We start from the raw sequence: 16,851 nt of genomic DNA on the forward strand, positions 1-16,851 counted from the left end.
ACGAACGAGAGAGGCGCTGTTTGCATAGATTTTCCCCTACAGGTGCACAAATACCTAGCTGATATGAACACAGTTGAGATCAATGCGAAAGGCACGCATGACAAATTCCCAAACAGTATTTCCTTCGTATCCACTCGATCTAACGTCATAGGCCGGGATGCCCGGCTGGGAAATATATACAATTGCATTGAGGAGGATTGCATCTCAAACAAGGAGAGATTTACATGGTAAGAGGATGAAAAAACAAACATGGTTAAAGGAATGATCCGTGACTACATGACTAAGTGCAAAGTAGCATTGTTCTTCTTTTTAGATCTCTAACAATTCCCATCAGCCTCGTCAGGTGACAAAGTTTCAATAAAGGGGTGGGGGGGGGGGCAGGGAGGAGGACGTACTTGTTACTGCGCATACACATATCCAAAACTGACATCCAAAACTACTGAACATAAAAATGTACCTCACTGTTAGACCGAATCGTATGTGAAACCGTTCAGAAAATGGAAGAAAAAATCCAATCGTCACTCGCGATTTATTTCACTAAAAAGAACATAGTTCTTGTATGAATATTGTTAAGTCAAATTGATTTTCATTTCAGTACTGTCATTTGGCTATGGCGTTGATATGGTACCTTGTTGGATCTTTCTCACCTAATTTTAGAATATCTTCATGTTTCTTGATGATGATGTTAAAGGTAGATATGTCATGCAATGCGTGACCGCCTGCCCTCCGATTCATAAGAAAATGTGCTCATCACACGAAATGTAGACTTTCTCATCTCTAAACAAAAGCGTGCCTTCTAAGCTCGTTACACTTAAAACAAACAAACACACACACACACACACACACACACACACACACACACACACACACACATACACACACACACACGCACACACACACAAACACACACACAAACACAAACACAATCTCACTCACTCATTTAAACAGTAAAGTCTTCAGTCGTATTCTTAGATTTTGATCTCGAGACCTTCAAAATGGCAATAGATATTCCATCGCCAATAAGCTTCTACTTCTTTTACTTCTGCCCTATTTTTCATTTTTCTTTTTATCTCTACTTTGCCGTTTTCCTCCTCCTCCTCCTCTTCCTCTTCATATTCCTCCATTCTTCTTCTATTGAGGATGTCGCTTTTGATGGGTCATGCCAACTGTGGCACCTGATGTTGAGCACAAATTCCAGCGGCTTTGAAGTTTGAATGGCAGCCGTCATTCACACCTTCACTTCACTTAGCTCATTATAGCAGTCCAAGCTGTCAACATCGTATCCATCATGCCTCTCCTACAATCCCTTAATGCCAATGCGTGGGGAAAGAGAGCGATGGTCACATCAAGAAATGTAGTATCTAAGGAGGAAGACGTGATAAAAAGATCCCCGTATAGAAGATAATCTACAGTTCGGTCAGGGTTTGTTAACAGTTGCAATCAATTTTTTTTCGCAGACAGCTTTCACTGTTCCAACAATATTTTTTTTCTTGCCGAAAAAAAAAAATAATTATATATATATTCTATTGTGAACATGCTCAAAACATGTTTGCGACAAGAAAAGATATTTATTATTTGCGACGATGAAAACTGTATGAAATTATTTTTGCAACTGTTCAAAAACCCTGAAGAAATCGAAAACCTTTCTACGTTCTCAAACATTGACAAATATCTTCCGCTCAGTGCATGAGCTACCTCTTAAAACAGGGCCGGAGGGGCTCGGGCCCTCCCTCCTTTTTTTTTTGCCCCATACATAGGAATACACAGGGTGTCTCCACTTTGGGCCCCCACTCTTTTTTACCCCGGAAACCATGAAGTGTGAGTGTTTTTTCGCTGAAGATTTTTTTTTTTTTTTTTTTTTTTTTGCTTGTCAGCTGAAGAGACCCGGAAGTGGCATCACAAGATGAGCTGAAGACCATTTTTTTTTTCTTTAATTAGCTCATGAAATCCGAAAGTTGGCCCCCATTTTTGAAAACATTCCGCCGGCCATGTAAACACACTAATAACTATAAACACACACACACACACACACACACACACACACACACAAAGCGATGGTAAAATCGAGAAATGTAATATCTATAGGGCGGCAGACTTTATAATAAAGAAGGTCACATGCTTCGTTTGCTCGACATTTCTTTTTGGTTTATAGTTTGCTTAAATATTGTTTTATTATCTTTACAGGGGAGCGAGATAGACGCCAAGGACCGTCAGTGTCGAACACCCCTGCTGCTGGCTACGGCGCGCGGGGCATGGAGGGCCGTGCGCACGCTACTGAAGCGTGATGCCGACTTCACGCAGACGGACTGTGACAAACGTAACGTCTTGCACCTGGCACTGCTCCACGGGGGCAACCTCGACTTCTTCGGGAGGGAATTTTTCAAGGTTTGTTCAGTTCCTTAAAGACACGGCATATTATCATTGATGTTAGCCGTCACTAGTAAACGAAAGCCTTTTCAAGTGACAGATCCATTTCTTTTTTCCCACAGTGCACATTGATAAATATTTCTCTCTCGTTACCTCAGCACCTATTGCAATATATTGCTACCGTATTTTTTCAAGTATTGTTTTCTCTGTACATATTTACATGAATTATTTCTGTCACTGAATAAAGTGAGATTTACATTTATATATTTTTTCTATTGTGGAAAAATAAAATAAATTTGAACCTGAACTGGAACTGGAACATTTTTGATATTCGTAAAGTCAAATTCCCACGCTCTTCGCTATATTATGAAAATAATGTGATGTACATGAATGTTATCCCACCAAATTCCGAAAACGTGCTATGTGAAATTAGGATATGCCGGCCACCAGATTAAGATAGATTCGAGAAGATCGGCTATCACGTTAACATGTGATTAAGGGTTACCTGAAATTGTGTATTTTGGCACAATTAGTTCAATCAAAACACCATGGCAGCATTCCGCTCTTCATGACAACCGAAAGGTTTCAATTTTAAAATCCACTGTAAAAACCCAACAACCCGCGGTAATCCGAAATCTTGCGAGTGATGGCACCTTCAGAGTAGCTGCATTAGGCTGGAAAATAGTCTCTGCTTGATCATTAAACCATGTGTAGTTATAAACTCTTTTTAAGAAAATCAAATCTGGAGCTCTGTACAAGTATAATTATGACTCATCTATACATGAACCTTCTGCGTGAAGTCCACATGATCAATGGAAGCTTGTTCAGTATCATCATTATCTTTACCTTGACCGTACCGTATTCAAGTGTATTGTACATTGAATGTGAAACTCTGACAGCTGTAGCTACTATGCTTTTGAACGTTCAGTCTTTGAACAGATATGAAAATTCGTATTTTCGGCTATATTATCACTTCATTTTGCAATTTTCGCGGCCCACCAGACATTTGCAGTGTGATTTGGTGACAGAGCATACGGTCATGTTCCTACTCAAATGATTCGCTATATCAGTTACTTATCAGTAGTAAAAGGAAACTTAAACGTTGGTAATGGTGTCAAAGAAAATTTAAACAAATAAGTTAATTTTTTTTAACAGCCACAGTCAAACGGTAAGAAAGAAAATGAGATAGGCAGACAAACAGAAAAATGGGAAAAGGAAGAGGGAAAAAAGGTGTTTTGTACTTAAAGAACGCAAACGCACAACAGAAACGTAAAACATTTATGTAAAATGATTGTGTGGCATGATTTTTGTCAGAATTACACAAGCGACAAACGCCGTAATAATATGGGGTACAAGAGTTAAAGGCATAGGCAGGGGTAAAGGGAGAAACGCATCACTAGAAGAAACAACAAAAGGAGAAAGAGGTGGAGGAAGAGGAGGAGGAGGAGGAGAAGGCGAAACAGTGGAGGACCAAAGCAACTATTCACTGTTCTCTCTTCTACCTCACGGGAGTAACTAAAATTATCGTAACCATGGCGTATGCGATTGACGCACTACGATTGTACAGAAGCATTGCAACTTGACACGGTCATTTCAAACATGTCCAATGTCTGCCGATGTCGGTTGTGTAGGGTGTAAGCTTGTGCAATCTATGATAATGGCACGGTAATGATCGCCCTCTGTTTGAAAGCTGTCCCGGCCTGTCAACTTGTCGCCGCCCGGGGCGCTGTTATTGTATGAATTTCACATTTCGTGGGGAGCCAGCGCGAGTCTGACGTTTGGCATGCGGAAATGGAAGATTAATGTTTGTGCTGAACTGAGGGGCGTAAGCAGCTGCATTACTAACCTAGAACATAGACCTACTGTAGGTCCATACCTGGAAGCACATTGAAGCTTGTGTTGGTACATATGAGACAATGGCTCGGCCTCGGTGGCATAGTCTCAATGGGTCAGTTAAAATCACCATGAGTCATTTCGATGTATTGGAGGTTTTGAAGACCAGCGCTGAGATTTGTAGTGATGCTTTGAATGAAACCAAACAAATTCTACACAAAATAAAGCATCCGTAGGCAATAAAAAACATTCTTATATAAACGGTACGGTCTTCGCAAGCGCAGAAGATAAAGAATAAGAAAAACAAGAAAAAGAAGATAGATGATGATAAAGAAGAAGTAGTAAAAGAAGATGAAGAAAAAGGAGATGATTATTGCGTGTTGAAGAGTTGATACACCATCATTAATGCACAACATTACATACATGTCTATTTCTCAGAAAGCAAATGCGACTTTGTTATAATGACATTACAATAGTTATCCTGAAGTGAAAACGCTGCGATGATTAATAGTTGTCAAACCGAATATCACGCAGAGATTAAAAACTATCAGATTACCAAATATCAGTGAATGTTTCTGGGGAAAGATTTAAAAAAAAATGAGACAACGAAATTATGAATGCGTTGTTATGAATAGCAACAACAGAGCAAAACACAAACAAACAAAAAACATACCATTAAGCAAACAAACCAACAAAACCAACCAACGAAACCAACAAATCGACCAACAAACCAACAAACCGGCAAATTCTCAAGCACGTATAGACACAGCCCTGATGTAACGTGATAATGCTAGATCATGGTCCTGTTATGTCCCTCTTTGGAGGTATGATAGACCCTGCAAGCAGCGTATTACAGCGCAGGGAGTAGACCCTTTTATAGCGCCCCCTGCACTCATCCATTCATTCATTCGGTAAACATGGCTCTCCTAAGGGGGTTAATGACGCAAATTATCCTCACGCTGACTCCCCATTAAAGAGACATGTCCGAGCAGCGAGATGCGACTACATCCATAAGGGGAATGTAGTGCGGATGACCTTCGAAATGATACCCGCCATTTGCGGATCATCCTTTAACAAATCTCGATTTCAGCGACCATTTGCTTCTTGCAAACAGTGATCTATCTCGCACGAACATTGCATTTTAACCAGTCAAATAATGCTAGAATGAAATAGTACGAAATAACAGTGGTCTGAGATAATGGACCAAAACATCTAAACAAAGTATTTATTTCTTTAAATTCTATTCTGGTAGCTCGCGTTAAGCTACCGAACATTAGTATGAACCAGCTTGTTTGTTTGTTGTTGTTTTTCCACGAAATCAACCATGGGTATGAGGTAACGCATCATGTATGGTATTGAAAGAACTCAACCCCTCACTCTTAAGTAGCCTTTAATACAAATAATATCATAGAAGGCCCTACAAAGTTACTTTCATAAAAAGGGCATATTTTGACGTTTTATCTGCCAGCACAGAGTCATATTTTCTATAAACAGTGATTCCGGTCATGATCTCAATGCAATAAGAATGATACGTTATTATCATCTTCTTACTTTGATTATGTATTCCAATAAATCTAACGTCCATGCATACGTTATAATGAATATGATAACATCTCATTTTAAGTGCATGACAACACGCTAAATGCGAGTACACGGCTTGGTTACGTCATACCACAGTACAATAGATTGTACACTGATTGGCCCGAATTCACGAAGGTGGTACAGTTAATGAAACCATGGTTTAAACCATGGACAAAAACAATGGAGCGCCAAGTGTCGCATGGAATATTTCGTTACGAAATCAGTCATTTCGTCGCTGAAATGATTATTTTGCAACGAAATGACAACATTTTGTAACTAAATGAACATTTCGTCCACGAAATTACGATTTCGTTAACGAAACAGGCATTTTGCCGACGAAATGACCAATTTCGTAACGAAATATTCCGTGCGACACTTGGCGCTCTATGGTTTTTGTCCATGGTTTAAACCACGGGTTCATTTGTACCACCTTCGTGAAGTCGGGCCTATGAGTGAGGCGATTTGGTTGTTTCGTGGGGTCTCGACCTAGGTCAGTCCGAAATTAAAATGACGTCACACAGACCTAGGGCAACTGTCACGACGTCATTCCCGATGCAGATTGGCGAAGTTTATTAATCTGACCCACTGATTTCTATGGCAAAGTAGCTGGATATCATTCTCATTGCCCTTTCATGCTGTACAAACAATGAAGACGCCGCGCCGCCCTGTCAAGTACCACACATACACACCCATGCAGATATTTTGCATGCATTTTCCAGCAGAGATTGTCACCAATATCACGTGACGTGGTGAGCTCCTTACACAGGCGTATGGCAAATGGATGTGCATAGTATAAGATGGCGGCACGGTGGCTTCAAAGCGATTGGCCAATGAGACTTTTAGATATTTCTTATACAGATCAGTGATCTGATGTCATTATGGTCATTGAAGATGTGTCTCTTGAGCAGAGAAGGGCGATGATCAACATTCCCTTTTATTTATTAGATACTATTACACGTTGATAATGCCTCGTCAAAACGATCATGATTTAATTTGATTTGATTTATTGTCTGTATGCCAATTTTTCAAGTATATCAATTTTCTGCAATTTCATTAAAATTATGCAAAATGACAGTAATATGACTATTTTTACAATTACCATCATTTCCATAATTTTACAATACATCTGTAATAATGGTTTCATGAGGTACATCTCAATTTGCATACAGAACGGTTGTCAAGAATATTTAAAGCACAAAGCTTGATTGTTTGGCAACCTGTTTGGCAACCGATAGTTGCCTAACAACTATCAGCTTTAATGATCTTTTTAAAGCTTTTTAAATCATGTAGAGTAATACTGAGTATCTTTTTATACATCCCTTTTACCTTAATTTGACCATCATTTTTTTTTAGCTATCGTTATTATGATCAATCTTTTGCTTCTCCTTTTGGTGTTCGTCTAACATGCTTCCTTCCTACATCATTCTCTGCTTTCGTCTTGGAGCAGAAGGACGGCGCGCTGGAGCTTCTGAACCAGCGGGACTGCTCGGGTTGCACCCCGATGCACTACGCCACCCAGCAGGGCAACATCAAGTCAGTGCAGGGACTCATTGATCTCGGCGCCACGGTGAACCTGAAAAATAAGGAGAAGCAGTCGCCGCTCCACTTTGCCGCCAGGTATTGCATGACGTAAGGCACACACTGTCCTTTCCTCTTTCTCCCCTCCCAACCTCCGCTTCCCAACCTTTCCCTGGCCCTTACCATCCCTCACTAGCTCGCTCTTTCACTCAATGCACCGTCGCCAGAGGTATATATAGCGAGCTTTAGATCTGCGGAGCGAACGTAAAGACGACGCCATTAGTATAAAAATGGTGTTCTACACATGCGCGACGTAGCTGTTCCCATTGTTTAAGATGATAGATTACTTCGTCTTACAGCTGTCTTAGCGTTATTTGATGACGATGATGAGTCATGCATTGGTTTTGACTGTAAATTTATTGCGTCGTCGGTAGCACTTTTACAGAGTAACGACAGCGTTTGAAGATTACTTCTGTAGATCGAGTCACCACTGAAACACAGATAGAAAAAAATGGGGCATGTATTACTAAAACGTGACGCTACAACATGGACAAGAACATTGACACCTGTAACAACACATGAACCTGTAACTAGAAACGATTAACCCGTTGAGGACGAGTCCCGAGTATACTCGGGCAGGTGTCTACGGGAAATGCGTGTTGTAGCAAAATCAGTCCGTCCTCAACGGGTTAATATGGCCCAAAGAAGTGAAAACTTTGGTATCATTAGCAGTTCATGGATTATTCATTACTTCTGAATAACATAATATACGTACATTCACGAATATCTTGTTGTGGTGATGAAATAACTTTCAAAAAGTTTGTGAAAATGTTTGAGTGTTCTTGCATTTGAACACCATTTTGCAACATAGCCTGCTAATTAATTCGGCAATCGTTGACATTGGGCCTGTATAGGGCCTACTGTTAAACGGTATCTTTAAATGATATTGCAAATGTTCCCAACTAAGAGAACAAAATGTTGTTGGCAGTTCTGCGAAAGTAAAGCGAAAACTTAAGAACTGGTGGTGCAGAGACAGCGGGGACTCAAATAGGCATATCTTCTTTTCAACTTCCTTACAGATCTGACAAATTTCATATGGTGCTTTCATGGTAAAATCCCTTGGGTGAGCTGAGTTCATTTTTTGATAAATCATAATCTCGTGTCCACGTTGATATGAATAAACCAAACTCTGAAGAAAGAGGACAACTGAGGGTAGAAATTGCCGGGCGTCCTACCATAACAGCGCCCTCTAACCTATGAGGTGGAACCCAGTGGAGGAGGTGTTTGCATGCACACCACAATTTGGTGGCAATTGCATTAAAAAAAAATGATATAATGGACAAAATGCATGCGGTAATGCGGAAACGCGGCTGGTTTTCTAAGGGTATTTGCACACGCTTGCGTTGGACTGATTTTAATTAAATTCAATTCACTGCCCTTTATTTTTTCAGAAAAAGAATTAAATAAATGAAACAAATGAATAGCATACCACCTTTGACAAAAAAGAGCATTACTTGGCTGCAGTATCTTTCTCCAAGGACAAGACTTGGAGTATTTTTTTAATATTTCGAATATTAATAGCTGACTTTACCATGCGCAATATACCTCTGACGGCAGTGCATTAACCCTCTACCCTTTCCCTCGCCCGTTCGCCTGCACACCAAACGCTTCAGAGACACTTCAAATCAACTCACTAGGGCTGCAGCTGATGCCTGCACACGACACATTTATGTCATAATAATGGGACCTGTCTTCGAGCCCGCATGAGACACCAAGGCGGTACTTCACTGGCTGACGTATAGAGCCGTGACGTAACAAGGTAGACCTCTCTTGGCAGAGTAAGATCCGACGCCGGCAAACCAGAGAAAGAGAAAGAGGCTGTAATTAAAGGGGGGGGGGGGGAGGTTATATACAACAAGTAATGAATATTATCGTACATTCCAGCAGAGAAGTTCCCTACCACTCGTCGTGGAGTCCCGGACCCCATCCTTCCAATAGATGAGAGATCAAGATGTTTGAGATGATTGCTCGTTCCCAAATTCAAGCCGCCCCAATGCAATTATACAAGAGTAGACAAGGCATTGCAAGGTATTAATGTAATTATAGTCCAATGGCAGCACAAGTGAAAATCAATGTAAACTCAGTCCGATGAATTTTTGTCAGACTGTTTAATAATCTACATTACGTACATATGGTGTTCTTTAATCCTGGTTCATGGATTCATTCTTTTACGATTATGTAGTAAACAACATAACGTTCTATCTTCTAACACTCCCAACATCTAATGCCCCATAAAGCAATTAACAAGTGTCCAAGGAATTTTACTCTTGAATGAAGGACGAGTCAAAGCGTTAAGATTTAAGTATCTAGTGCTTATAGCATGAACTATTTTGCAACTTCCACAACCGTTTCCAACCAAATTGCCCGTAAGCCTGCTGCCATACAATTTGACATGAATGATCTGTCGAAACCACCCACGTGACGTAGACCTATACATCAGAATCTGCATGGCTTGTGAGGGCAGAACCTAACCATAGCGGCAGCTCCCTGTATACTATGAGAAACCAATGCTTGACCCGAAAAGTGTGTTGGCTGACCGGCTGATGTGACAAAGTTTTCTAGTTTTGTATAATCATAGGGAGATATTTTCATATAATGGAAATGAATGCAGCCCGTGCATGGTGGTGGCAAACGTTGACACGTGCTTCAAAATAATTCTAACCGCTGATTACGCATGATTCATGAATTAATTCATGTACATTACTCTGTCAACTCACAGAATAGTTTATGTATCAATTAATATAAATATGTTCAGGCAGTCTGCCAGCGTGTCAAAGCCTCGCTGTTGTTGCTTTTATACAAGTCGTGCAAATGGCTAAAAAAGGCTTATTGATATACCTTGCTAGTATATCACTACCAGTCAACGACATTGTTTAGATCAGTCTTTCACGTCTATGCAGACCAGCATTCTTTTTTTTTTTTTACTTTTTTTTTTTTGGTGGGGGGGGGGGGTCGTGGGTTAGATGATTTAAGATTCTTAGAATCTATTAATGCTTAGTAATTCTTATGGTTATACCAAATATGCCGTAACATTTAATAACTTAACATGCTATCCTACTCATGTTACAATGTGGGAATTATGATTGTTACTTGCATTAATCAGTTCTTACAGTGCATGGGTGCATCAATAATTATGCAGTGACTGCATCGCGTGGTTATTATTATTTATTGGGCAATTCAGTATACAATGTACAATACAAGCTGATGTAAAATACAAACAGAAAATCGTAAATACATGATATAAAAATTGTGGTGGTTCCAGGTGCATGCTGCTGGTTGCCAGGGGAGGAAAAGGCAAACTTAATCACCGAGGCTCGAGACCTTCCTCCCCGAGGAATACTTAAATTCACTTGTAAACGTCCATTTGGACAACCAGTGCCTGCGACGGCTGATTCTCGTTTTATATTTGAACTCTGTCCCTGTAACGAAAAGGTACGGGCGGCTGAATTCATGCAAACGGCTCCTGGACAGCGCAATCGGTCCCCACATACTAAACGAGAGCGACGGTGCGGGACGGACTGCCCTTCACATTGCGTCGTGGAGCGGACACGTCAAATTGGTGCAGTTGCTTCTCAGCAAGGGGGCCCTCTTACATCGGTAATTCATACACTTTAGATCAACAATCTAAACAATATACTTCCTTAAGCACAAGGCATTTCATATGGCATTTTCTGTTGAACTATTCAATACAATCTTCATCGCAGGTGCCAATTGCTGGCAAAATATCACTCAAAGTGCCTGTACAGATCTATCAAGTTTTTACAGGAATAACGATTGCTCTCAGCATTTCGAATAGACCCCAGAAAACAATGATAAATGCTGCTTTTTATAGCTGATACTTTGAAGAATATTGGGGTATGATTAACTACAAAACCATCAACTCCCAATGGCAAAACTATGCTTACCGTTATTGCTTCAATATGATTGCCTGTGACGTTTACTGATTCATTGTTTTCATACCTTTTCATCTATTTCATTTCCAACGAAGTATGAAAACAGCATGATAATTTGCTTAATATAGTTACACAAAATCAAAGAGACTCGTTTTATCCTATTGTGCATGATTGTGTGCCTTCACTATCTACCTATAAACCCTTGAATCCTACATCTAGTGACCACGAAGGTAGGACGCCCCTACACCTAGCCGCCGTAGAGGGCTACATCAACACCATGAAGGGTCTTCTGGCTACACATCCTCACTTGATGAACCAGACCGACGATGAGGGGGTGAGTCAGGATGAGAGAGGCTGGGAGGGACAGAGATAGGTGCTAGATGCACCTGAGAAAGTACGTGCATGTGTGCTTGTGTTTGGTGTGTCTTGGAGAGACAGAGTGACAGAGAAAGAGAAAGCAAACCACCGTCTAGCGGGGGAACCAATTCTATGATTTGGGGAAGACAACAACTGTTGATGAAAGGCATCATATTCCTTTGTGAACCTCCGCTTGTGAAGAGGGGTCTCATTCAAATTTTCTCAGTCCTTTACTAAAAGTGTTTATTCTCCAACTGTACAATGAAAGTTTTCAATTCCTTTTATAGGGAAGCCTCAAATATTGCAATTTGGATATCTATAGAAAGATCGGAACATACAAATATAATGTTTTATGGCATTAATATGCAAAAATTAAACTGAACTTACCTGACGTCAATAATACATACGCAAACATTCATACGTCACGGAACGTAAATCATGGCATTTCACTGGGCTTATCGACGAAAAAGGATGTGGGACATTGATGCATTTGGGTGGTTTTCCATTAATTTGCCTATAAAGAATCATTGAACCCAGACTAAATCATAAAAGAAACATGAAAATCATTTTTATCTAGTATGTTTTTTTTTTTTTAAATCGATACAAATAGGGGACTTCAACTCATTTTCAGTGTAATATTTCTCTATTGCAACTTCACTTGTGACGAACAGAACACTGCCTTGCATCTCGCCGCTCGCGCCGGCCAGGCGGCCGTCGTCACATTCCTCCTCGACAGCGAAGCCAATCTCTTACGTAACAACAACGATCAGAGTTGCATGGAGGTCGCCATCGAATGTCGGAACAAGGATGTCGCCATGGCGATTGTCATGAACGAAAGGTAAAATCCCAAGAAACGCTTGTAAAAACTCGGCGCCTTTGAATGTTATAATCATCTTCATCACCATCAAATGAATGTGCACACAAACAAGCATTTTATTATGACCGTAGTATGATTACTTATAAAATGACGATCAGGGTCACTGGTATCATTACATGATGATGATTCAATGTTTACGATTTTAGCAAATTTTTACAGATTGCCACATAATTATGAATAACAATGAAAAAAAAAATTAAAGATAAATATCAAATGCAAGGCTGTTAGTCTTTGATCCTTTCCACGTCAAACAACATTGGATTGAATGTATTTGTGTATAATAGCGGGTCGTAGTGAACCTTGTACAGCTGTTAATAAGGTGACGTGATGAGAAATGTTTGATTTCGTTCAAATAACAGATGTGACTATATTCAGCAGAGAATAAAAACATTAAAAATAGTTTCACCTCTTGTTTATCACTGCCCAACAACCAACTCGAAAACTATAGTTTTATCGTTAAATCTATATAATTTTGACTTTACATAAAACTCTTCTTTTACTAATTATCATTGTTTCCGACAATCGTTGCTTTTTTCATCCTCTCTGTATCCAAGGTGGCATGAAGCCATGGATGACTGCGGGGACAGGACGGCGCCCCACATGCTAGGACTCATCGAGCAGCTTCCGGAAGTCGCCTACGTAAGAGCCTCAAGATGTCATTCAACAGTCCACATCTCCTGTGAATCCCAAACTATGACTTTATAGGATAATAATAAATTGTAGTTATTACCATGACAGGCGGTGACCAACAAGCCATGAATCATTGATTATGATACAATCTTTGGAAAACTGACCCCTTTCACAGAAGTATGGTAACATGTTAAGGGAAAAATATATATGGTAGCTATTAGAATATCACCTCGTACTTTGTGAGACAAACTTAATAATTATCTCTTCTTTCGATTTAAAACAATCTTGACGTTTTGAGCAGCTGATGAGCTTTTTCGATTGAAGCCAAAACATCTCGAAGAGCATTAATACATGACCTATGTTTTCCTAATTCAGAAGAGAGGAAACTATTATAGTGATCGCATTTGACTTCTACCTTTGAAAAAAAAGCATGAGCACAATTGGTATTATAATAATTGGTCATGTTGGTATGTAATGATTAGCGTTCCTCTAACTTCAACAGCACAAACGCTTTGCCAGTAATAAACATGAAATGTGCATCAGCTGATGGGCTTGCAGCAAGAATACCATGTCGCAGCTTCATCAACTTCTCTCAAATATACGTTGTGTGAAGAATCTCTTTATTTGTGTTATTTTGCCGCCACCCGCCCGCCCCCGTTTAGACCGTCTTAGAGAGATGTCAGACAGAGAAGAAGGCGGATGAAGAAGATCCAAGAAGTAGGGTGAGTCCGAATACTCTGTCCTCAAATCCACTTAACGCCTTTGCGAAAAATATAACATAAATTATTTTGTGTGAGGCAATCACATTGTAAGCCCTCATTCAGATGAGATGACTGTTTTGCTAGAACCAGATCCATTCTTTGTTGCATCAATAAGTGGTTGCTAGTAAACAATAGCCACTGTTTCATCTACTGTCATTTATCAAAAACAATGTTTGATCAGTGAAGAGGCCGGTTTCTTTGTTCACACATTGTTTCTATTTGCCTATGATGTACTCTCTCACGTACTTCCCTTGTCCACATCTAGTTTTGTTTGTTTGTTTGTTTGTTTTTGTTTTTGTTGTTGTTGTTTTTTTTGTTTTTTTTGTTTTGTTTTTGTTTTTGTTTTGTTTTGTTTTGTTTTGTTTTTTTTTTGGGGGGGTCTTCTTCCCCTTTGTTTTATTTCTTTATTATCATTTTCTTCTCGTATTCTGCTCAACAAACCCTTTAAATTCCCACACAGTGTTTGGCTGTAATATGACCGGTGTTTCAGTGCTGCGCAGTTTATGCTCTTATCAATACTCTCTAAAGGGCTTTTTACACTTGTGTTTCTTAACCCCGGACTTTCTCTAACCCAGGACTATCGTTAGTCCCGTACCATTTTTTTCAGCTTTTTACACTCGCCAATTAGTCCCGTACTATCTCTTGTCCGGGGCTAAGGAGAAAACTGACCTTTTTACACTCGTATTTCTTAGCCCCGGACTTTCCAAACCACATGAATATTCATAATTACGCTGTGTACTGTACACGTACACGCACGCACCGGCAGCACTTGATTACCTCGTTTCTGATTGGTCAGTGAGGGTCGGACTTCGCCTCCTTCGCTTAGCCCAGGATTATTTTTTCGTTCTGTTTACACTCACTTGCTTGGCACCGCAATTGCGGTGCTAACCCCTGCTATTTTGCAGGGCCAGATAGTACCGTACTATCGGTGGGGCTAGCCCACTTTGGCAAAAACGAGTGTAAACAGAAAGTGGGCTAAGGATAGTCCCGTACCAACGGTGGGGCTAAGGCCCCCCCTTAGCCCCACCGTTGGTCCGGGGCTAAGCAAAAATTTACAAGTGTAAAAAGCCCTTAAGGCACAAACTCCACTGACAAACACACAGAAACTCACAGTCAAAAACTTCTGAAACATGCCTTAGAGTTGGGGGACGCTGTCAGTGATACTCTTCATCCTCATCTGCTTTTGTCGTTTCCTCTACCCTTCTCCAGAGAAACTACGATTTCACGTATCTGAGATGTACAAAGGAGAAACAATCGAGGTTTTTGAATAGCGAAGAGGGATTCGTACCTCTTTTAGTTCTCAATGTAAGTATCAAAGCTTTAGCCTTAGAAATTTGAACTCATTCCCATAAAGTTTAACAGTTTAAAAATAGTAGTAAATACTCGGAAAAGGAACATCATAGAAATATAATAAGTGACTGACGGTATATTGTGTTTCAAATTGTTTCAAACGTGCAGTTTGACTAATGATTGCATGTACTGGCTTGTTATTATTATCATAATTATCGTTATTTATTCGGCATTTGGAAGACAATACAGGTGATAACAGATAAACATACAAAACAGGCGAACTACAAGCATACAAGATGCCAGGCTTTCCCTCGTACGCTTCCTTAAGTTGCCGGGTTGGAAAGGAGCAATCTACATCACTATGGCCCTTTGGCCTCTCCAACCAACTTAAGGAAGCACATCAGGGAATAGTTGATACACACATACAAGGATCATGATACAAATGATTTAAATTGAGCACGTACACCAGGTGAATCATTGTTCATACGAAATAGAAATAGTATTCAATGTAAATAACAAATATCCACTCTTCTTTTCTAGCGGTTTTGATTCTGATCTGCTCAGCTCAGTTTTGACATATCAATTATTTTTATCATGTGGGCTTACTTTACTTTATCAATATGAATCAATCACGCTCATAATTTACAGCTAATCTTCCGTCGCAAACGTGTACATTTTGCTTCATGTTTCTGTTTTAAACCCACTTATTCTGCCTCTCCTTCAGACTATGGTGAAGTTCAACAGGATCAACCTGCTATCCCACCCAGTGTGTGTTAACTACCTTGCAATGAAATGGTAAGGACGGAGATGTTAAAAGCTTACAATATGTCTCTTCTCGATAATGCGCTGCGCGTATCATGAATTAAATTCCCGTAAAGCAAACATTTTGAAAAAATTCACATTCTCATCTTTACATTTTAGTTTGTCATTTGAAATTTTCGTTATTACACATCACAAGAGGATGTAAGAGAATGAGATAATAGGCGCGGGCAGACTGGCAAAAGATCGAGAAGTTTAGGGTGCGTTTATAAGATTTTGCGTGCCTAGAATCACTGTTTTGAAACACTGTTTTGAAACACTGTTTCAAATCACACTTTCGTCAGGAGAGCGGTTATAAGATTTTCTTTTTTCCGAGCGTGTTGGGGCTCTCGCTCAGACTGTGCCATTGCGCAACTCACTCTGCGCAGTTTTTCCTCGGCAAAAGATCAAACAGGGTGCGCGCAAGGCATTGTGACGTCATTATAAACAGTGTTTGCGATCGCGGTTGCGTTTATAAGATTTTGAAACACTGATTCTACAGAAACACTGTTTTGAAACGCACTATTTTGAGCGATTTCAATCAGTGTTTCAAAACACTGTTTCAAATCACGGCGAGAGTTTATAAGAATTTTTTTCGAGCTAGAATCACTGTTTGGCCCGAAACAGTGTTTCAAAACACTGTTTCTAGCCAGAAGAAAAATCTTATAAACGCACCCTAAGATCGCGAATTTTGGGCAATTGGTAGGCGCGCAAGCAAGAGTACGCCGTCCGATGGCTAGTGATTGTTACGTAACAATGCACACCTGTACATGGCAATGGCCTCGCGCTTCGAAGACGCCGCCCATAAACAGATCGAGAAGTTTCGCGGGAAGTTTCGCGCGAAGTTTGCGGTCACACTGGCAAAACTTCGACATCTTAAAGATCG

At 40.1% G+C, this 16,851-nt stretch overlaps 1 protein-coding gene across 1 annotated transcript in view; it reads left to right on the forward strand.

Annotated features, from left to right (window-relative positions):
- The window catches only part of LOC139710038 (transient receptor potential cation channel subfamily A member 1-like), a 42,890-nt gene that overhangs the window by 13,621 nt on the left and 12,418 nt on the right, over positions 1–16,851 (forward strand). Inside the window, exons 8-16 of the mRNA XM_071621984.1 lie at positions 2,185–2,385; positions 7,226–7,398; positions 10,792–10,956; positions 11,472–11,586; positions 12,281–12,447; positions 13,041–13,125; positions 13,779–13,838; positions 15,087–15,182; positions 15,892–15,962. Of these exons, the coding sequence (XP_071478085.1) occupies positions 2,185–2,385; positions 7,226–7,398; positions 10,792–10,956; positions 11,472–11,586; positions 12,281–12,447; positions 13,041–13,125; positions 13,779–13,838; positions 15,087–15,182; positions 15,892–15,962 (1,133 nt within the window). The remainder of the gene's footprint in view (positions 1–2,184; positions 2,386–7,225; positions 7,399–10,791; positions 10,957–11,471; positions 11,587–12,280; positions 12,448–13,040; positions 13,126–13,778; positions 13,839–15,086; positions 15,183–15,891; positions 15,963–16,851) is intronic.

The sequence above is a fragment of the Diadema antillarum genome, unplaced genomic scaffold (genome assembly GCF_040938485.1).
Source record: "Diadema antillarum isolate AM-2024a unplaced genomic scaffold, OU_Dant_1.0 seq00001495_RagTag, whole genome shotgun sequence".
NCBI lineage: Eukaryota > Metazoa > Echinodermata > Echinoidea > Diadematoida > Diadematidae > Diadema > Diadema antillarum.